This window comes from Macrotis lagotis, chromosome X (assembly GCF_037893015.1).
Source record: "Macrotis lagotis isolate mMagLag1 chromosome X, bilby.v1.9.chrom.fasta, whole genome shotgun sequence".
Classification (NCBI taxonomy): Eukaryota; Metazoa; Chordata; class Mammalia; order Peramelemorphia; family Peramelidae; genus Macrotis; species Macrotis lagotis.
In genome coordinates, this window is record NC_133666.1 from 237,305,191 (window position 1) to 237,329,017 (window position 23,827).

General features: G+C 36.0%; 1 protein-coding gene across 2 annotated transcripts in view; it reads right to left on the reverse strand.

The window, feature by feature from the left end:
* The window catches only part of LOC141498430 (V-type proton ATPase subunit S1-like protein), a 37,053-nt gene extending 19,339 nt beyond the window's left edge, over nt 1-17,714 (reverse strand). The window contains exons 1-2 of one of the 2 annotated variants that reach the window (XM_074201595.1): nt 17,521-17,714; nt 11,692-11,774 (exon numbers count right to left, since the gene is read on the reverse strand). In XM_074201595.1, the coding sequence (XP_074057696.1) occupies nt 11,692-11,723 (32 nt within the window). In that variant the 5' untranslated portion in view covers nt 11,724-11,774; nt 17,521-17,714. The remainder of the gene's footprint in view (nt 1-11,691; nt 11,775-17,520) is intronic. The other variant, XM_074201594.1, reaches the window with a different exon arrangement.
* Between the last annotated feature and the right edge of the window lie 6,113 nt (nt 17,715-23,827).

Here is a 23,827-nt window from a genome sequence, read left to right on the forward strand (position 1 = left end):
AGGCAATTCTCCAGTCCAAAGTAGCCTGGAAAATAGGGAAAACTGTGTTCCCTGCTTGGAGGGGCAACACCATGCTGGAGCAAAGAAACATCAGCCTCCCAGGAACAGCCCCAGGGCTCCTGGGAGTGCCGGCTCCTGGCAGCAGAAGCAGTTTCCTGACCTGTACCCCAGGGAGCACCAGGTACAACTTGGAAGATCAGCAGGGAGACCTCTGCCAGAGAGAGCATGAATCCCAGGCCCTCAGCATGGCCATGACACTCAGTGGGGCTGCGGCAACCCAGATCCCAGAAAAGGGATGCAGACCTGTGGAGCCACCCAGCAAGAGCCTCTAGGTAGCTATGCCCTGAGTATTCAGCCCACTGAAGGTAAGGGAGAGGAGAGAGACTGCTGAGGTCTGTCCTCTGTCCCTGGAACAGGACTCTGGGGCTTTGACCACATTCAGACCCTGGTCACAGTCTAGGCCCCCCATAGAGCAGGGACTCCCCTCACAGCCCCAAGGCAGAAGGTTGAGCTTGTGGTCATTCACAGACCAGGAGGGCAGTCAGAGCCTCATGCACACTGAGGTCCTTGCTGGGGGGGGAGGTGTCCCAATAATAATTAAAAGCTCCAAAAGTACCCCAAAACCAGGCACAGGCTAGGGAAATGAATAAACAGGAAAAAAGGAAGGTGATCATCAACAATTGCTTTGGTCCCATGGAGGATCAAAATACTCAATCTGAAGATGAGAACGTCCAAACTTCTGCCTCTAAAGACTCCAAAAAATATAGAAGTTGTGCTCAGGCTATGACAGAGCTCAAAAAAGATTTTGAAAATCAAGTAAGAGAGATAAAGGGAAAAGTGGGAAAAGAAATGAGAGAGATGCAAGAAAAACATAAAAACAAAGTCAGCAGCTTATTCAAGGAGATCCCTAAAAAAATGCTGAAGAAAATAACATGTTAAAAACCAGCTTGGGACAAATGCATAAAATAGTTCAAAAAGTTATTGAGGAGAAGAATGCTTTAAAAAGTAGAATTGTGCAGATGGAAAAAGAGATAAGAAAGCTCTCTGAGGAAAATAAATCCTTCAGATGTAGAATGGAACTAAAGGAAGTTGGTGACTTTGTGAGAAATCGACACAATAGTTCAACACCAAAAGAATGAAAAATTAGAAGAAAATGTGAAATATCACACTGAAAAAACAACTGATCGGGGGCAGCTAGGTGGCACATTGGATAAAGCACTGGCCCTGGAGTCAGGAGTACCTGGGTTCAAATCCGGTCTCAGACACTTCATAATTACCTAGCTGTGTGGCCTTGGGCAAGCCACTTAACCCCATTTGCCTTGCAAAATCTAAAAAAAAAAAACTGATCTGGAAAACAGATCCAGAAAAGATAATTTTAAAATTATTGGGCTACCTGAAAGTCATGATCAAGAAAATAACCTTGACCTCATTTTTAAAGAATTTCTACAGGAAAATTGCCCTGATATCCTAGAAGCAGAGGGAAAAATAAAAATTGAGAGAATCCACCAATCTCCCCCAGAAAGAGATCCAAAAAAACCAACCCCCAGGAATATTATAGCCAAGTTCCAGAACTCCCAAGTCAAAAAGAAAATATTACAAGCAGCCAGAAGGACACAACTCAAATATCATGGAGCTGCAGTCAGGATCTCACAGGACTTAGCAGCAACTACATTAAGGGCTCATAGGACTTGGAATATAATATTCTGGAAGACAACAAAGCCTGGAATGCAACTGAGAATCAATTAACCAGCAAAACTGAATATCCTCTGACAGGAGAAAAGATGGACTTTCAATGAAACAGGAGAATTTCAAATGTTCCTGAAATGACCAGAGCTGAACAGAAAGTTTGACCTTCAAGTACAGGACTCAGGTGAAGCATAGAGATTGGAGGAGAAGGGGAAAATATGAGGGACTTAATGATGAATTGCATGTATTCCTGAATGGAAAGATGATACTGATAATACTCATATGAACCTTCTCATTTAATAGGGCAGGTAGAAGGTGTTTTTATAGATGAGACACAGGAGAGAGCTGAATTTGAAGATATGATATATTGTAAAATTGGAGTCAATGGGTAAAAGGGATGTACTGGGAGAAAGAGAAAGGAGAGGTAGAATAGGCTAAGATATTTCATATAAAAGATATTTCATGTAGCTTTGCAATGGTATGGAAGGGGGGGAGGCAAAAGGGAATGAGGGATCCTTCATTCTCATTGGAAATGACTCAGAAAAGAAATGGCATATCCACTCAATAGGGTATAGATATCTGGAAGAAAAATGAGAGAAGGGATGGGGGGAGGGGAGGAGAGGATGTAGGTGATAGAAGAGAGGGTAGATCATGGGAGAGGATAGTCAGATATAACACATTTTATTTTTTATTTTTTGCAAGGTGCTGGGATTGGGTGGTCTGTCCAGGCCACGGGGCCAGATGGTCGCTGGTTCTCTGGGGTAGGATATAGGCTTGGGGCCTCTTGGCCCCAGGGCCAGTACTCTGTCCACTAAGCCACTTGGCTGCCCCACAGCACATTTTTGAAGAGGGACAGAGTGAAAGGAGAAAGAAAATATAATAGATGGTAGTGGGGGAATGGAGGGAATTACAATCAGCAACAGCAACTGTGGAAAAATATAGAAGAAACTTCTTTGATGGACTTATGATAAAGAATGTGATCCACCAAGACAGAGCTGATGGTATCAGAACACAGACTGAAATACGTTTTTTGCTCTTTCTTTTACTTTATTTCTCATGAGGTTTTATATTTTTGTAGGGGAGGGGTATTATGTTTACTCTTAAATGTGTAAATAAATTAAAGAAAAAAAATTTAAAATTAAAAAAATGAGACAAAGTTCATTTTATGCCTGTGCTAAAATTTTCTGGGTAAAAAACCCTCCATTAACAGGTTTATATCATTGTAATAAAATAGAATTACTCTGTATTATCATGTATATTCAAAACATTATTTGACTTAATGCTTACCTAACTCTAAATAATAATGAGGTGCTTTAAAAGAAACTTTTACATAATTTAGTACATTAATCTGTTAAAAGGCATGATAGAAACTTTATTGTCAAATCCATTCATAGGCATCAGATTAATGGTAAGAACAGATGGACAACTGAAGGGGTACATTGGTACCTTCTAGATATTAAAATAATAAAGGGAATTTTTCCAGCCTACAGAACATTAGCCTAGGTTTAGAGCTGGAAGCATCTCATAAGGTCATTTAAATTAAACTCCTCATCTTTAAGATAAGAAAAACTGAAACCCAATTAAATTAACTGACTTTTCCTCCTCATTAAATAATTATTCAACATAGATGAAAAAACAATTCCCAAATAAATTACAAACTATTAGCAATCATATGAAAGAGTATTGTGGGGCAGCTAAGTGGTGCAGTGCATAGAGCACCAGCCCTGGAGTCAGGAGTACCTGAGTTCAAATCTGACCTCAAACACTTAATAATTGCCTAGCTGTGTGACCTTGGGTAAGTCACTTAACCCCATTGCATTAAATAAATAAAAATTTTAAAAGATTATTGCAAGTCACTAGTAATAAGATAAAAATGTAAGTCAAACTAACCCTTAGGTTTTTACACCACACCCAACAAATTGGCACAGATGTCAAAAGATGGGAATGGTCAATATTGAAAGGGTTATGCAAAGATAGGTGCATTAGTGTATTATTAATGGAGTTGTGAAAATTACAAAGAACAAGCAAGTGAGAAAAAACTTTCTCTTCTTTGCAAAGGCCAGGAGATTGGTCTGTCCATGAACATGAAAAAATCGCATACATTAAAAAGACTTTTTTCAAAGTATTGGTTGTTTCCTGCTAATTTTTTATTTCTCTTTTTCTCTGAAAAAATTTCAATGGAGGGGGCAGCTAGGTGACACAGTGGATAGAGCTTTGGCCATAGAGTCAGAAGGACCTGAGTTCAAATCCAGGCTCAGACACTTAATAATTACCTAGCTGTGTGACCTTGGGCAAGTCACTTAATCCCATTGCCTTACAAAAAACAAAAAACAAAAACAAAAACAAAAAATTTCAATGGGGAGCTTAAGTGAAAATGAAATAAAAAAAATTATGTAATCCAAGTCCTCCTCCCTCCACCCTCATTTTATATATAGGTCTCTGAGGCCTGAGGAAGTAAAGAAGTCACTTAACCAAGTTCTTATAAGTAGATGCTATAACTAGTTCTTTTGATTCCAAAACCATTGCTTTTCCTCACTCTTTTTCACTATCTTTGTCTCTTTCCCTAATCTTCTAGAACCAGAAGGGAAAAGAGAAATTGAAAGAATCCACCAATCACCGCCTGAAAGAGATCTCAAAATGAAAATTCCCAAGAATATTATAGACAAATTACAGAGCTCCCAGTTGAAGGAGAAAATAATGCAAGTAGACAGAAAGAAACAATTCAAATATCATGAAGCTATGGTCAGGGTAAAACAGGATCTAGCAGCTTCTATATTAAAAGATCAGAGGGTTTGGAATATATTATTTCACAAAGCAAAGGATAATCTCTACTAAGCAAAATTGAGTATAGTCCTTCAGAAAGGAACAAAAAAATAGATATTTAATGAAATGGAGGGCTTTCAAGGATTCCTGTTGAAAAGTACAAAGTTGACTAGAAAATTAAACTTTTTTTTTTAAAGTTTTTTGTAAGACGAATGGGGTTAAGTGGCTTGCCCAAGGCCACACAGCTAGGTAATTATTAAGTGTCTGAGCCTGGATTTGAACTCATGTACTCCTGACTCCAGGGCCAGTGCTCTATCCACTGTACCACCTAGCTGCCCTGAAAGTTTAACTTTCAAATGTAAGACTCAAGAAAAACATAAAAATGTAAATATAAAAGAGACATTATAAGTAAAATCAAACTATTTACATTACAGTGTGGCAAGATGATATTTACAATCATTAAGAATCTTATTAGTAGGGCAGTTAGATCCTACATAGACAGAAAACACAGAAGTGAGTTGATTTTGATGGGATGATTTCAAAAAAATAAAATTAAAGGGTGAGAAAGAAGGATAGACTGGGAAAAGGGAGAAGGGAATAGAAAATGATGAAAATTATTTCACACAAAAGGTTAAAAAGGAACAGCTTTCATGTGGAGATAAAGATGGGGAATGGACAATATTTAAACCTTATTCTCATTGGAATTGGTTCAGAGAGGGAACAACATACACACTCAGTTGGGTAGAAAAATCTATCTTTCTATATAAATAGGAAAAGAAGGAGAGAGATAAAGAGAGGGAGAGGGAGAGGAGAGAAGGGATAGGGAGGGAAGGAGAAATGAGAAAAATAGGATAGAAGGAAATAACACATGTAGTGATCATTGTGAATGAATAGGATTAATTTATCAATAAAATGTAAGTGGATAGCAGAATGAATAAAAGCAAGAATCTGTGGCAAAGTGGCAAATCTGTGTGATCAAAGTCACACAGGATGAAAAGAACACCTGTATTTATGATACTAAAAAACTTATTGAAGAATTGAAATGAGACTTAGAACTACTAAGGGAAATGAGTCTATGTCCTCAGTGACCATTCAGGTGCTCCCTTTGTAGAGAAACACATTTGATGTATACTGTGCAAAGAAACATAAGGAGAGGGGGGGCCCAGTCCAATAAAAAACAGTATAGGATCTAGAATGAAAGAGTGGTTCTAGATTCAAATATCAGCTCTGCCATTTTCTATCTATGTGATTTTTAACCTCTCTGAGACTTGTCTATAAAATAAAGGGATTAGATTATGTTATATTTAAATTCCCTTCCATTTCTAATCTATGCCCTTATAAATAAAATAATTAACACCATGAAAATCAATTGGTGTATTTAGAAACTTGCAATGTGGGTTTTTGGAGTTTTTATTTTGTTACTGTGAAAGTATCACTCTGCTTTTATTTTTCAAATTTTAATTTTTAATAAACAATTTATTTTCTCTCTCCTTTCTGCTCCTAAACCACTTAAGCCAAAAAAAAAAGAAATAGAAAACAAAAAGAAAATCAAAGAAAAGGAAAAAGAAAACATTCATAGAAAATGTAGTCAAACAAAGAAAAATGCTACTACTTTCATAGACTCATTTTAGACAATCAATTATAATCTAGGATGATAGTCACATGATTTGATTTGGCTGTGAGTCTTGGAACACTACAATCTTCAAAGAATTAAAGGATCATACAAAGGGTAATAGAGAAGTGCATGGTGGACATGGGTGGATTGCAAAAAACTACAAGAAAACCATTATGCAAGACAAAAAGAATATTTCATAAAAAAAAAGATATGCCCAGTAAGACTGACTAGTCATGGAGCAAGAGCAAGGGATGAGTGTGGATTCTCTACCATTCTTTTTATATAGTCACACAATGACAAGAGAATTCAAGAAAGTCACTCAGCTAATTGTGGCAAATTTATTTTAGAAGTTGAATAAAACCATCCAGGAAGGACAGATGAATGAGTTGCAAATCTTGAAACTGGAGAGAATACCTACATCAAAAAGATTACAAGTTCATTACTATATTAGAAGAGTCTAAAGTATAATAATAATATTTGCTTTGAAGAAAACAAACATTCACACTTAGAAAAACACATCTACATGAACAAAAACTCTTTAGAATGATACAAATCTAGTTAGTCTAATATAGTTAAAGAACACTTCTTTTTACTAAAGACAAGAAAGAGCTTCTAGGTTATTCTCAGTTTTTGAGATAGTAATTTGTATAGAATTGTGTAGGATTGAATCTTTAAAAGTTTGATAGAACTCTCCTATTAATCCATTTTGATTAGAAAATACTTTCTTCCACAATTTTTTTTACAGATAATTATTTCCTTTTCTGCCATTAGATTTTTTAAAGATTCCTATTTGATCTTCTGTTAGTTTAGGTATTTTATATATTTGAAGGTACCCAGCTATTTCTTTTGTACACAAAAGGTTCTGATAATTTGTTTTGTTATTTCACCTTAATCATTTGTTATTTTGTAAACTTAATTTTTTTCTTATTATTAATCAGATTGACTCAAGCTTTGCCAATTTTATTAGTCTTTTCAAAGAACCAGCTTAGTTTTACTTATCATTTCTACATTTTGGGGGGTTCTAAGTTTATCTATTTCTCCTTTTAATGTCTCCTCCTTTGTACTTAATTTAAATTTATTTGTTGATGTTCTAATTTTTAAATACCTATTCAATTCATGATATATATAAACAATTATTAAATAAATATATGCTAATAATAGCCATTCCCTAATAGATACATGCTGAACGAATATAAACAAGTAGTTATAAAAGAACTGCAAAGTATTTGCAACTAATGAAAAGATGAAACAAATCACTTAAAAGAGAAATGGAAATCCAAACAACCTTGAGATTTCACCTCACACCCTACAAACTGGGAAAAATGACAAAAAAATAACAGTAGTCAATTTTGATGGAGTTGTATCAGAAGTACTTTAATATATTGCTAGGAGAGCTTTGAAATGGTGTAACCACTTTGGAAAGCCAGAGACTCCATTATTCAGTTTATAACCCAAGGAAGTCATTGTTAAGAAGAAAGTTCCCAAAAATCTTCAAAATATTCATAACAGCACATTTTGTGATAGCTTAGATTTGGGAATAAATTGGTGTCCATCAATTGGAAAATGACTAAACAAATTGTGATATATAAATGTAATGGAATGCTACTATATTGTAAGGAAATTATGAGCATAATGAAAACAGAAGCATGGAAAGACCTATATGAACTAATATAGAACAAAGTAAGCACAATTAAGAAAACAATATACACAGTAACTATTACAATACAAATGGAAAGAACAACCACTCACCAAACAGTGAAATGTAAATGCAATGAAAATTATAAAGATCAAGCAGAAGACCTATGAGAAAATGCTGCCAATCTACCCCTCTGAGGAAGCAGGAGGTCTGTAATTGTTGAACAGTACACACATTTTCAGACTTTTTCAGTGGGTTTAACTGTTGTCCTGTTTTTTCCCCTCTCTAAATTGAGTCACAAAGAATTGGGTTCTGTTGAAACAGTTCACCAACAACAAACTACTTGGGTAGCTAGGCAATGAAGTGGATCAAATCTGACCTCAGACACTTACTAGATAAGTAATCCTGGGCAAGTCACTTAACCCTGTTTGCCTTAGTTTTCGCATCTGTAAAATGAGCTGGAGAAGAAAATGGCAAACTACTCCATTATCTTTGCCAAGAAAACTGCAAATAGGGTCATGAAGAATCAGATATAATTAAAAAATTGAACAACAACAAAAATGGGGCTAAAGGATGAAGGGAAATTAGAGAAATTCTAAAGTAAAAACAAAGGAAAGGAGCTTGCTTTTACACAGAAAATTAACACGTATAAGAAACATTACCAGTCTCAATGTTCTCTCACACAGAGAGGATATAGACTGTCCCTCTGTCTTTAGGAGTTTTAGGGTTATTGAATAATGACAGTTTAACTGTTTTTCCTTAAGGAGCCTGTGGGAAATAAGTTTTAACTTTGCTCTATGAAAAGTTTGTGAGGAGACAGAAAGTTTCAATTGTTATTCGTTCCAGATGGCTTTAGAAGAAGCATTAAGATAGAGAATGAAGAAGTAGATGGTTTAACTCTTTATCTCGCAAAGAAACATCTTTCAGAAAATTCTTTGAAGAATCTGTGAGGAAAAGTGAGTTTTTCCTCTTAACTTTCATTCTGGGAATTTATCTGCTACATGGTTTTAAAAAAACATCTCTGAAAAGACTAAACTTAGCCCCTATATTTGCTAATAAATAATAAAAAGGCATTTGAGAGACTGGTTGTATACTTTCTCTGATTTCTGTTTTATTACAACTTGGAAGAACAGTCTCTGGAGGTTTAGGTTGAACAGGCAAAAAATACCAGGAACGATGGAAGGCCCCTAAAGACAGACAGTGATGTGTCTAACAGATTGACTAAGAGAGACAGATGCCAAGATAATGGATAACCTCATACAATGTTCCCTAACATGAATATTTACAAATTTAAGCTGAGACATTTGAGGGAGGTAGATCAAAACCAAATACTATCTTTTCCTCTTGTTCCTGAAGAGGGCAACATCATCTTCCAAGCTCCTCAGGTTCATATCCTCCATGTCATCCTTGACCCTTCATTATTGTCAATTTTGTCTTTGCAACATCTTTTGAATATTCCCCTTTCTCTCCTCTGACACTACCCCAGATCTGGTTTGGGTCTCATTTTCAATGTAACTATTGTAATAGCCAGCTGATAACCTGGCACCAAGTTCTCTCTCCCCAATCCCAACCATCCTCTATTCAGCCACAGTGATTTTCCAAAATAGAGGTCTGATCATGTCTCCCCTCTACTCAATAAACTCCAATGACTCTTTACTACCATCAGGATCAAATACAAAATACTCTGTTTAGCACCCAAGTCCTTCAAACCAAGGCTCTTCCCATCTTTCCCATCTTACACACCCATTCTTCAACTCTGTGATATTGGCCTCCTGTCCCACAAACAAGATACTCTCTTCTAACTCCAAGTTCTCTCCCATGCCTGACCTTCCCATCCTATCAACACTGCCTACTGCTTTCCCTGATTTCTTTCATGTCCTAAATAAAGTCCACCTTCCCACCTTCTGTAGGAAACCTTCCCCAGCCTTCCAGTTCTTCTGTTGATTATTTCCCATTTATCCAACATGGAGCTTGTCTCTACATATTTGCTTGCTGTCTCCTTTAAATTCTAAGCTCCTTGGGGACAGGGACTCTCTTTTGCCTCTTTTTATACACACACACACACACACACACACACACACACACACATAGCTTAGAACAGTGTCTGACACATAGTAGGTGGTTAATAAATGTTTATTGAGTGATTCTGGGTCAGAAGACTCCCATGATAATTTTGCATGTTCACCACAAAGAAGAAAAGTCATCAAGTTTCTCCTCCCCAAGGTGGAGCAATAGGTGCAGAAAGACATAGGGATAAGCATTGTGGATCCTGGAAATGCAAGGGTAATTACACAGCAGAAATTGTTTCAGGACTTGGTACTTGACCCTCAAGCATCTAATGCCATCAAAGTGATCTATGCAGACACAGAAACCATAGCCAAAAATGTCCAAGCAGAGACAATCGGAATTTTAAGGATCAAAGTAATTCACAGGACTCAGCCTCAACAAGTTCCAGGTCTTCTTGAGTGTGGGTCTCAGGAGCAAAATAAAAGCAACCCTCTCTCTAGTAACCATCAGAGAAATAGCTCCGCCTTTTGTTATAATTGATAGCTGATAGCCATACTTATGTTGAATGTAATGTTAAAGAGAATGCAGCATTCGTCATGCTTTAAATGTACATTTCTGTGATTTCTGTGATTGGTAGCAGCTAGGTGGATAGAGTACAGGGCCCAAAATCAGGAGGACTTGAGTTCAAATACAGCCTCAGATAATTACTGTGTGACCCTGGGCAAGTCATTTAACCCTGTTTGCCTGTTTATTGCAAAATTCACTGAAGAAGGAAATGGCACTCCAGAATTTTTTCCAAGAAAACCCCAAATGGGATCACAAAGAGTTGGACACAACTAACAGGACTGCATAACAACAAATAGCATTTTTTCATATAATTATTGATAGCTTAGATCTTTTTTTCCCTATTTATCTTTTCAGGAATAGTTTTAATCTGAATCAGATCCTTATGTGTCTTCGCTCTTCAAGTAGTATTCTTGATTCCCTGAACTGTTTCTATAAGGAAAATAAATTTAGACAGTACTATGTTAAGTGCTTTACAAATACTGCCTCATTTGATTCTACAATATTCCTAAGAGATAGGCACTATAATAAACCCCATGTTATAATTGAGGAAACAGATTAAGTTACTAACCCAGGATCACACAGCTAGTTAAGTGTTTGACGTCAAATTTGAACTCAGGTCTTCCTGACTCCAAGCCCAGAGCCCTGTTTACTGCACTACCTAGCTGTCTCTAGGATAGAAACTTAATCCACTGCTGTTCTTTATACTTTGGAAATATGCCCAGTGACCTCTCCCTCTGCTTCCCAATCCTCTTCTCTGACTAATTGTTCCTATTCCTTTCCCCCACCACCACCCACCTTCTGTCATATCTTCATTACTCTCCAGGCTGCACTGATCTCTTCTATATATTTCTCTATAATGCCCCTGACTTTCTGCCTTCAATTTTTTTTCTTCCCTCCTTTCAACTCCCTTTGCAATGCTGTCTTCCCCCGTTAGCATGTAAGCTCCTAGAGGGTAAGAACTTTTTCTACTTGTATTTGTATCCGCAACACTTAACACAGTGTCTAGTATACAATAAGTGATTAATAAATACTTATTGACTAAAACTATCTGTTAAAACTTTTCCCCCCAATTTTCTGCTTCCCTTATAGTTTATTCTTAATGTATATATATGCATAATAACTTTCATGTTATTATTTTGTACTTTAAAATGTACAAAGTATTTTACATTCATTATGTGATCCTCACAACCCTGGCAGAAAGGGATTATAGTATATTATTATCTCCACTTTAAAGATAACAAAAGTGGTTATAAATGTTTTAAAGGATGGATACAAAGTTTATACAATAAAACACAAAGATTAATAAAGAAATAAATTATGCTATTATTATTATAAATATATATTTTTAAATAAGTTAACAGATCTCAGGTTAAGAATCCTTGGCCTGGAATATAGGAAGCAATTAATAAATACTTACTGATTTGGCTCATGAAGAAATTGCAAACTCATAGAATTTCAGAGTTGGAAAGGAATTTGGTGGCCATCTAGTTCAACACATAACTGAAAAAAAACAAAACAGAACCTTTCTCTCTGCCTGAAAAGCTCTACAGAGGACACCCAGGACCTCTCTATTCTACTTTGGACAGCTCTCTGATAGAAAGTTTTTCTGATGGAGTCTCAACTTGCTGATTTACAACTTTTAATCATTGCTCCTAATGCTTCCCTCTGGAACCTCACTCTCTCTTTCAGAGTCATCAAAGTCCAGTGACAAGACAAAATACCAAGATTGATGCAGAGAATCATGGGCATGGGAAATACTGAAATCAATTGGAAACAAAGTTGTAAATCTTTTGTTTGCACTGTTAAAAAAATCTTCCTTCTTTCCCTCTGTTAAAATATTCCATCCTGACCTTCAGTCTAATCTTGTTCACTTTTGATTAGGGGCAGCTAAATTGTGCAGGTGCTGGAAACAGCATGCGAGATTACCCATACAGGAATCCGAGACCCTTCCACCCCTCCCCAAAAGGCAAACTCTCTAATGTTGGACTTGGGCCCCTTCCAGGTCACCACCTCTTCCCATGGACCCTGAGGGGGAATTTAAGGATATTTCAGAAGGGGCTCTGTCTCTCTTTTTTCCAGACTTCTGCTGAGCCCGGCAGCTGGTCTGCCAAGATTGATTAGCAATCCACGTTACTTTTTCTTTAATCTCTTCTTAACTTTCCTATTACTTTCTTTTGTGTTGTAACCTCTTTTAATAAAGCTTTGTTTTCTTTTTACACCTGTATTTCCAGGTCAAGAATGATTCGTCACAGGTGGATAATCAAACAATTGACTGGCAATTGCCCAGGATGCAGTTTGTGACTTTGGTGTCTTCAAAATCTAACCAAGCTCTAAACTCTCCATAATGCAAACTTCAGCTGCCTTCATGGCCATTGGAGCAAATTGTTCTTGTCTGCCCATTCCATTGGGGGAAGTCTTCATGTGCTTGGGTAGCTACCGGCCAAAGTCTTTGGACTCTCAGACACCTTCTACCTAGTTTAGCCCATCTGCTGAGATGGTTTACCAAGGTGTGACCACTGTACAAACAGGTTCTTGGAGCCACAGGTGAGAGTTGAGTGCCAGGGAGATGAGAAGCCCTGAAAAGGGTTTACCAAGACCCATACCAGAGGTCCTAGTCCTCCTGAACTCCCCATATACTCCACAGTACATGGTAGATAGATGACATATAAATACATATTCCTTTCTTTTCCCTTCTTCTTAATCGGGATCCATACCTTTCCCGATCCTTGTATCTGCTCATGCCTTTCCTTCTTTTCTCATATTTATTTTGTATTCATCCATTTTTTTGCTGCTATACTTTATATATCTGATAACCGATTGAAATTAATTTTGTATACCTGGACTAATGGAAATTAATTTTGTATACCTGAGCCTATTACTTGGCCCTAGCAGAGACATAAACATAAACACAATGTGATGTCTGCAGGTCACTGAAAAACTCCTATTATTTTTGCTGTACTGAGCCCTTTGGTTCTCTTATGTTCTTAGGACTAATTTTCAGGATAAGTAGCTTTTTGCAAACTGTTTAGTGTCTGCACTACTTCAATGTGTATATATATTTCTCTATCTTGTTCTCCCACTTGTTGCCTCAGTCAAACTGAGACCCCATCTCACTTAAATTCAATTCACCTGCATGTCATAGCTTCACCTATCTGACATCATGGTCCTCTTCAGGAAAGAAAGACAGACAGCAACAATGACATATTCATTCATGTACACGTTATTTGTCCTCCAGGAGAATGAAAGCTCTTTGTGAACAGGGACTGTTTGTGTCTTTTGTTTCTTTTATCTGCAACATCTATACTGAGCATAGCACATAGGCCCTTAATGAATGATTGGTTGATTGACTGAATTTAATGTAGGGCAATGTGTTCACCCATAGTAACCCTTATTAAGATAGAGAACTAAGGTTCACCTTTGTACCTACATGTTTATAGCAGAGAGCAGCTAATTTGGGATTTAATTAACATAATCATAATTCTTCTTTTGTCAATTTGATCACATATATATCATTCTTTAGCATCTGGAAAAAATTGACCAAGATATCTATTTACACACATCATTGTGATAAATGGTGGCATAAATCACAGATTTGTGCCAGAAGACATCTGAATTTCAGAAAAAAGAAATTGAAAAAGCCAGAAAAAAGCAAAAACTAAGCAAAGTATTAAAAAAAATTATACTGCCATTTTCTCAGTCTAATTCTCCAGCTAGAAAGTTGTCATATAAACATATGGGTGTAGGGAGTTTTTCAAGGAGATTCCTACCAGGAAGATATCTCCCAATCCTGGACTTGAGTACAATGGAGCTAGACAAGCTGTCACTCAGAAGCGCAGCTCTGTCTGGGGGAGGCTGGCCTACCTAGGAATCTCCCAGGAACAGTTATTTCCATTTGACAGGTTTCTTAAGTGTTTCTGAGGGGTCACCTTTGAAGACTAGGTGGCTTTCTTATTTTTGAGCCAAGGATGGCCTGCCTCAATGAAAAGATTTTAAAAGAGGAACAATGGGTCTCTCTTATTCATCCTGGGCTTAAAGAAATCTCTGATTTCTAATCACAGGCACATGAAAACAATATAGACTCACTCAACACAATAGGCTTTATGAACTTTCCTAGGTTTTGTAGAGATGAGCAAACAAAAGAATGAACAAAAAATTTATTCAAGTCTAAATACACTCATAATACAGAATCACATTAAAATCATTCTTAAATGTTATACCTTTTAAAATGGGGACATTCTATGATTTTATTTTCTAAATAACATTTTCATTTCAATTTTAATATTGAAATATAAAAATATTATGCTCTTAATTTTAAAACCTGACAGACTTTTAAAGTTGTGAATGCCAATTATAATCTAAAAACTAAAAATAGAACACCTATGTATTGAATTAACCTATAACAAACATAAAATAAAATAAATGAAGAATTAAAATTGGCAGATCATTAAATACAAGAAAAATATTGACTTTCTCACTTATTTTTCCCCCAAATAATATTATTCTCTGATATCTAAGGATACTAGGTATGTTTCTTTGCCCCAATATTGGAGAGAGGAACCCAAGGTAAGACTCTACAAGGATATCTTACAGACCATCCAAGTCATCTATTTATAACATCTCAGGACCAATCAAAGAAATGTCTAGGGGGCAGATTTGAGTGGAAGGCAGGGCAGGAGACCCTTAAGGAGACCTCATCAGTACCCCAGCACTATTTCTACTGGCCTTATATAGAGTAATGGTCACAATGATGTGGTTTCCTAACTCCAGACTATGTTTCACTAATTTAGTACCTCAATCTAGACTTTGTTTCCAAAAATCTATATTATTTTACTACAAAGAAAAAATCCAAAGGTTTATACAATTTTTAAAAAAGACACAATTATGATTTATACAGAATAGTCACACTTCTCAATGAAATAGGATCTAAGGTAACAAAATCAAAGTAGAAAAATCCTTAGATTAAATTAGGTGATTACTGGGCCTGTTATTTTGGACTTTGGTAATGACTGAAAAGGTAGGTTGTGATCATGTTTAGATCCATCTTGCTTCTTGTATTAATTTTTTGACAAAAAATTCTTTTCTTTTCTTTCTTTCTTTTTTTTTTTTTAGTTTTTGCAAGGCAATGGGGTTAAGTGGCTTGCCCAAGGCCACACAGCTCGGTAATTATTAGGTGTCTGAGGCAGGATTTGAACTCAGGTACTCTGACTCTATCACTGCACCACCTAGCCACCCTAACAAAAAAATTCTTAAAAGTTCTTGTATTAAAGTAAAGACTGATGGAGTGCTTTCCGTGGGGGGTGGGGGGAGGGAAGCAAGATTGGGGGGAAAATTGTAAAACTCAAATAATATCTTTAATAAAAATAAATTTTTAAAAAAAAGTTCTTGTACTTCAGTTTAAGAGTACACTCAGTTTATGGAAAGGAAGCTATCCACAGAACTGGGAAAGACCTAGAGTGCCAAGGGATAGATAAGCCTGAGCCAGAAATCTGTGGAAAGGGTGCTAGTTCAGACTTAATAGCTTCCAAGAGTTCAGACTCCCATTTCCCAAAAGTGCTACACTTGGGGACTATGCATCCACCCATGGGCACTGTGCTGGATCAGGATTCTAGGGTCAGGTCTCCAGAATTTACTCAGAAAGATGGTTAGAAAGAGTATAGCTGTGACCTGTATCTAAATCCACAGTTTGGAACCTCCACTGGACAGTGCAGAGTTCATGAACAAAAGCCAATTTGACTTTCCCTTCCTTCATTTCTACTCAACCTGGAGGCCCCTAAATATAAATCTAAATAGTCTCTTTGGTAATTTAGCAGTTGTTCATATTGAAACACTGGGCCTTACATATCTCAAATTTTAATTCTGCCATTCTTTTCTTTTAACCCATCATCCATTTCTTAGGTTTCAGAATTTTCAATCACACAAATAGAACTGAAAAAAAATTATCTTTGATTTTAGACATAGTTTTAATAGAATATTTATACAATGTGAAACACACTGGTGTTGTGGAGAAAAAATCAGCATAGGAATCAGGAAGATTTTAGGTTCAACTCTTTCCTCTGACAAATGGTAGCTATATGTAGGTCTCCCAATCCCTGTGAATCCTCCAAAAATAGATGTTACAAATAAGCTGCCAATCTGCATTGATGGAAGGAGTGTCCATATCTGGGAGTTCATAAGATGGAAATGATAGACTTGAACCAATGCATTCACATACACATATGATGTTGACATGGAAGTGTTTCTTTGTGTGCACATATATGTAACACAGGCATGGACAAAATGTTTATGTTTAAACACACACATATATACTTACATACATACAAGCCATATACAACAAGTATATATGTCGATCAAATATGTCTGTGTGCATATTTGATCAAGACCTTTAAGATATATATGTGGAAAATTTTCAGCTTAATACTCAGTCAATTATATGCAACCCTGTTTTCAGGGAGTGCCTTTTACTAATCTGAAGAAGAGTACTCATTGATTTGAATATAACTGAGCACAAAAAATACTTGAATTAAAATCTACTGGAGTTTTTTTCCATAAATTATTGATTCAAGGGGGTTTTTTTTAGTACAACTTGAGACAGCTTATCATGTACCCCTCAATAACTGATATGTTGGGATCACATAACTTCTGAATAACTGGATGTTAGTGGCAATTGGGAAATATAAATTAAATAACAATTTTGATAGTTTTTGGAAGTTGGTGCTATAAAAGTGAATCTTGTTTTGCAGTTTCATTCTATGGTTTCTGTCTACATTCCCCCTTAAGATGCAAAAGGAAACTCCAAAAAGATAATGGAAATACAGATAGCATTTTCCTCTATCCCTTCTAAATCATCTCTAAGTAGAGTGGTTTTAAGGAAAAAACATATATGAAAGAAATAAGTAGAATGTGACTTTAGGTGAAGTCATTTTTTGGAAGATATATATATATATATATATATATATATATATATATATACATGAACACACATTCTATGTTGTAGGATTATTTCTAATCACAGAATAATAACTCACATAAGGCATGGTCAGGGTTAGACATTGTTTCATGATATTTACTTCACCCACAGTTCAATACTTCTTCAGATTTGTATTTAGAATATATCAGTTCTACATTTTTTGAACCACAATTAAATCTGCAATCTGTATTGTGCAGATACAAAGTAATTGCAGAGCTCTAATTTCACACATGCATTCACCCTCAGACGTGGGACATGAAGAGATATAAAGACACTTACCTGATATTCATGCTTGCAAACATTTGGTCTGCTGTCAGGGAAATTCCTACAGACAAAAAAATGAGTGAAAAGCGAAAAGAGGTTTTTCTTTCCATCAAGAAATGAATCAGTTTCTTCAACCCAAGTATATCTGTTAATCCGTGAAAACAATCAGAGGAGAACCAGGGAGCGCTCCCTGGTGCCATGTGACTGAGAGCCCATTCCACCAATAACGAGCAGCCTCTGAACTGGAATATATCTTGCAAACAGGGAAGACTTTAGACTGATACATGGAGAGTGAAATCAAACAGTTCTCCTTAAAATGCTTCAATCAAAGGAAAGAGGACTAGGAAGTGGATTACCTGGGGGGATCGGAGGAATATATTACCAGAGAGATCCTTTTTAAAAAGTGTTTTGACATTATCTAATGACTTTCAAATAAGGCTTTCAAAGTGTTTTTTGCAGAAACTATTAATTTTCACTAAATCTGGAAGAAGAGTGACTAACTATAAATTTTTGTTTATGGGACTGGGTATATTTTACCAGTAGATAAATAAGCAAAAGATTATGTGGCTTGTCCAAGGTCACAGAAGCATCCTGGCTCTCAGTACCCTGCTCAATTCATTACACTCTATTTCTTTCCCAAACAAAAAAAAAGGGGGGAAAAATCCTCCCTGAGCTCAAAAAGCCTCTAGGAGCTTTCTTACATAATGTTTATGATGGAAATGCCTGGATAACTTTAATTTCCACGAGAAAAAGAAATTAAAAGATGTTAAGTCAACAGCCGTGAAACTGGCAAACCTTGATCTTTAATTAACTCAAGTGCTAAAATACTTGAGGTAGCTATGGGTTAGGAGAAAATGAATTCCCACGGAGAGGATTTGCTAACTGTCAGAAAGTTTGAGGAGGTCTTTACTGTATATTAATGTAAGTGGCAAGGACAAACTGCAACAATTTTAGCAGATTTGTAAAACATGTAATAAAAGTGATCATGGGGATTTTAATTTTTACAAAAAAAGTCCAAGGCTAAAAATATAACCAAAGAGAAATGGTTTGTTTTCAAATTACTTAACAACATAGCAAGAATAATTTTAAAGAATTTTTAAGGGTGAATAAAAAAAGATCATGTACAGAAAGATTATGATTTAACAGCTTAAAACAATAAAAATAAGAAACAATATTTATTAGACTTTTCTACCTCCTTGGTTCCTCCTCATAAACTTTTTTCCAAATGAGAAGACATATAAACAGAGAGTTTTCAAAAAAAAAAAGGAATCAAAGCTATTAATAAATAATTTTATGAAGAAAAGTTCCAAATCACAAATAATTAGAGAAATGCAAATTAAAACAGCTCTGAGAAACCATTTCACGTCCATCAGATTAAGATGACAGAAAAGATAAGTGACAGATGCTGGAGGGGATAGGGGAAAATATGTATACTAATATGCTACTGGTGGAGCTATGAAACAATTCAACCGTTCTGGAAAGTAATTTGGGACTATGCTCCACCAAAACTATAAAACTGTATATACTCTTTGATCCAGCAAAATCATTAATGGCTCCATACCCTAAAAATATCAAAGAACAAAGAAAAAGAAACATATATACAAAAAATATTTATAGCAATGATGAATTAGAAATTGAAGTAATGTCTATCAATTGGGGAATGAATGAATAAATTATGGTACATTAATGTTATGGAATACTATTGTGCTATAAGAAATGATGAAAGTGATAGCTTCAGAAAAACCTGGAAAAATTCATATAAACTGAAACAAAGAAAAAATTCAGTAAAACTAATTTTATAATGATGATCAATTATGAAAGACTTAGTAACATTGATCAATGCAATGATTCACTACTATTCCAAGGATTGTGAGGAAAACCATTATCCACCTTCAGATAGAGAGCTAATGGATTCAGAGTACAAATTGAAACATTTTTCTCCTTTCCTTTCTTATTTTTCAGAATATAGCAAATGTAGAATTATGGTTTGTGTATCTACATATGGGTAATGAGTATTGTATTTCTTACATTCTTAATAGGTGGCCAAAGGAATGGAGTAGGGAAAGAATTTGGAACTAAAACAATTTTTAATTTTTTTAAAAGCTGGACAAAGAGGCATGATATAACAATAATTATGATGAATTTCAATTATCCAAACATATGAGCTCTCTCTCCTCTCTCTCTCTCTCCTTAATGACAACTTCATTCCTCATAAAGTAAAGCAACCATGAAGGGAAAATTGTTTTCTAGATCTCATTCTCACCAAGAATGAGAAAATCACTGATAGATCACTTTTCACCAACTAGTATAGCTAGAGTCCTTGGATTTGATTCTACCATCATTATGCCCCCAGGAAAAGTTCATCACCAAGAAACTCATAATTCCAAAGATTTCACCTCATCAGTACCTCAGTAGTTTCTGCCTTCTTTTTGGAAAGCTGGAGGGTAGAGTAAAAAAACTCCGTCCAAAGCCTCCATTTAAAGAGGGCTCACAGTTCATCTATTTCCTTCCAGATATTCCAGATGTTCTCCTTTGGTTTCAACTCTACCATGATCAAACCACCATTCTGGATACCTTCCCTCCATATTAGATTATAAATTCTTTAAGGGGCTCAATTCTTACCTAGCCTTTATTGCCTTAAGCTATGTTTTGCCAATGGACTCCAATCACTATAAAGGAGAATGTGAAGCTATTGACTTTAACAGCATTGTTTCATTCAAAGCCAGTTCACTTGCAAATACTCCTGATGTCACTGATCTTCTTTGAGAACAAAGGTTGAACAACAGCAACAAGAAACAACATTTTCTTATTTGCATGGTCAGTATCAGGCACTTGGTAGGCACTTAATAAAATTTCTTATTTAAATTGAGGGAAATCTTGCATCAGGAAATATCCTCTTCCTCCCCTTACCTCCCCTCCCCTCCTCTGCCACAGAGTTAATGATAGAAAAGAAGAAATTTGAGCATAGTCTGGTATATGCCATAGATATGGGGAAAGTAGGTAGAAAGGTTCAGAAGAATATGTTGAATCTAAGGGACTAAAATTCTCAAGAGGGCAGACGAGGAGGGATGGAAAATGATCAAAAATGAATTTTGAATATCCAAAAGGAAACAATTCCAAATGAGGAGGCAAAACAGGAGCTGTCTGAAGAGATGGATGGATGAACAGGGTACTGACTTCGGATTTTTCAAAATAAAATGTACAGAATATAATAAATAAAATAGCATTTATTAAGTGCCCACTATTACTATGCTAAATACTGAGAAATACAAAGAATGACAAAAGCAGTCCCTAACCTCAAGGAGCTCACAATCTAATTGGGGATAAAACCTGATTTGGATTGCATTCTCTTTTGGTGGGGCAGCCAGGGAGCACAGGTGCTGGAAACACCAAGACTACCCATAAGAGACCCCTCCCCCAGGCAAAATTTCCAATTCAAGACTTGAGTCACTTCCAGGTCACCACCCCTCCCATGGACTCTGGAGGAGAATTTAAGAAGATACAGGAAAGGGCTCAGTCTCTTTTACCTTCCAGACTCCTGTTGAACCCTGCTCAGCTGGCCTAATCAGCAATCTACTTGGTCTTTTCTTTAAACTCTTCTTAAATAAATCTCTATTTTCTTTCCACACCTGCATTCCCAGGTCTGAATCATGATTTGTCACAGGCAATAATCGAATTCAGGCAGCAATAAAACCATTTGGCTGACTTGCCTCTCATGGCCATCTTCTGTTGGGGACTTTTCAGTAGGGTTTCTTCTTCCCATAGTCAGTCTTAGATTGTTTTCTCAGTTAGAGGAAGACCAAATTTACATTCAGCAGCACTATTTCCATTCACTTTTGCAAACTGGGTCACTTTGAATTTGATTTCAGCACTATACAAAAATCTTTTCTGAGCCATTTCTAGGCAGGACATTGCAAAACATAACCTAATATACTGGTAACAAATGTGAAACAGTGAGCACAAAGACACCGCACTTAAAAACAGAAATGCAAATTAAAAAACCTACTATCACTGAATGAAACACTCCCAGTTTTTAGTCCACAAATTTTTCAGAAAAGGGTATGTCTTATACATGGGGAAATACACTAAGTTATAAGATGAGAAAAGTAGAAACACTTCATATTTTCATCTCAGAGAGCTCCCCATTATTCTTAGAGACTTCTAGCTTCCCCAGAAGCACTTTAGAACAAGGAATCCTGTTCTCCCCAAAGCCATGGTTCTTGTCAAATTATATCTGGACTTTTATCTGCCATAAATGGAATAGTTCCTTTCATCCAATATTTCCATCATTTCTACGTCTTCATCCATTTAGGGAGTAGGATTGTGACTAGGGAGACCATGGGCAGTATACTGAGACAGGAGGAGGTTCAGAAGCCAGCAGAAGCATTCTAGCTAAGATCAAAGGTCTGACCTAATGCATCTAGCCCAGCCTTCAGAGGTTGAAATAACAGACCAATGAGAGGTCTAAAAATTCTGCAATTCTTAAACATCAGAACTTTTCACCTGACTGATAGGAATGAGACCGTAGCAGTCTATCATTGCATATACCCAAACACAGGTAAGAAACATGCAGAGCTCAGTCCAAGAAGATGGAAATCAAACCCTGCCCTGAGTCAGACCACTTTTGAGATCACTGAAAGCTTGCAGATACCCAGTCTGTCCCTGAGATCTTGGAATAACAACACTCAAAACACAGAAAAAGAACCAGACCATATTTGTCCTCATGTGTGGCAGATCCCAGTTCTAACATCAAATTTGAAGTCAGTCTGAAAATAGGCTAAAGTAAACTTTTAAAAAAAAGGGGAAATTTAAAAAAATAACTAAAGATGAACTATTATGGTGGTGAGGATGACATCAAGCCACAAAGATAAAAGAAAATAATGACTCCCAAACTTTTACAAAGAATTATCTCAGAAAAATATGACAGACACAAATTCAACTAAAATTCCTAGAAGAGAAGAAAGAGCTTTTTAAAAATAGTGTAAAATATTTTTATAAACATAATGAGAATATTTTTATAAACAAGAGAAATGGGAAATAAGACTTAAAAAAGAAAAAATTGGAGAAAATGGAATGAATAACAGCATAAGAGGTACAAAACCTTGACCAAGAAACAAATTCTCTGGAAATCAGAATGTACCAAGTAGAATCTAGTAATTCCATCAGGCAATAAGAAATATTAAAGTTGAGAGACTGGAAAAAAATAGAAGAAAGTGTAAGGTAGCTCATAAAAAAACTAATCTAGAAAACAGATCAAGAAGGAAAAATTTAAAAATCATTTGAACATCATGACCAAAAAAAGAATCTAGACAACATATTTCCAAAAATCTTAAAGTTAAACTGCTCAGATCTCTTGGAATCAGAGAGCAGAGTAGAAATAGAACTCATCAGTCCTAAAGAAATCTCAAAATGAAATTTCCCCTGATCAGCATAGGCAAAATCCAGAGTTTCAAAGTCAAAGATAAAATTACTACAATCAGAAAGAATTCAAGTCCCAAAGGAACAAAGCCCTTAATCACATATGATTAAGTAGCCACCAAGAATTTGGATTATGATATTCTAGTAGTCAAATGATATGGACTAACAGCCAAGAATAATTTAGCCAGCAAATGTGGAAAAAATAGGCCTCTAATGAATTAGAGAACTTCCAAGTATTATTGATGAAAGAATTGGAGATATGGAGACACTCTGAAGTTCAAACATAAGAATAAAGAGAACTATATCAAGGTAACCATGAAAGAGTACTAATAAAGGTCTAAGGGGTGACTTTTGGGATATGCAAGCAACAAGATGGCATGGTATATTTTCTCCAATCTCCTTCACCTCTCAGGTCTCTCCAAAATAAAAATTATGCATCAAAAATTATGCATTAAACATCAACTGTGTTCATTGTCTAGAAGAGACATAATTCAAAAGACAGCTAAAAAGAATTTATCCAAACATGGAAACTGATGTTCACTGTTCCTGAGTTCATTTCCCCCACCTCCCTCATTACTGGCAGTAAGGCTGTATTAGCAGATACAACACAGGCTTAAATCAAAACCTATTATTGTTCATTCCTTTCTCACTCTTTTCATTGCTGTAGAGATCCCAGTTCCAGGCTTTGTAGTTTGTTTGGGCCTCAAGGTCAGTTTTTAGCCACAGTCCTTCAGGATCAAACCTGCTTCTGCAACCCAGAAGCACTCAAGCTGCAGAGCTTGGAACTTCTTGTGCCTGAGAAAGCAAGCTCTGAACTGACTGTATTAAATTAGGGAACTAAGGAAAAGAGGATACCAGAACAGGAGTGATGTGGGAAGATGTATAACATACCACCAATACTGAG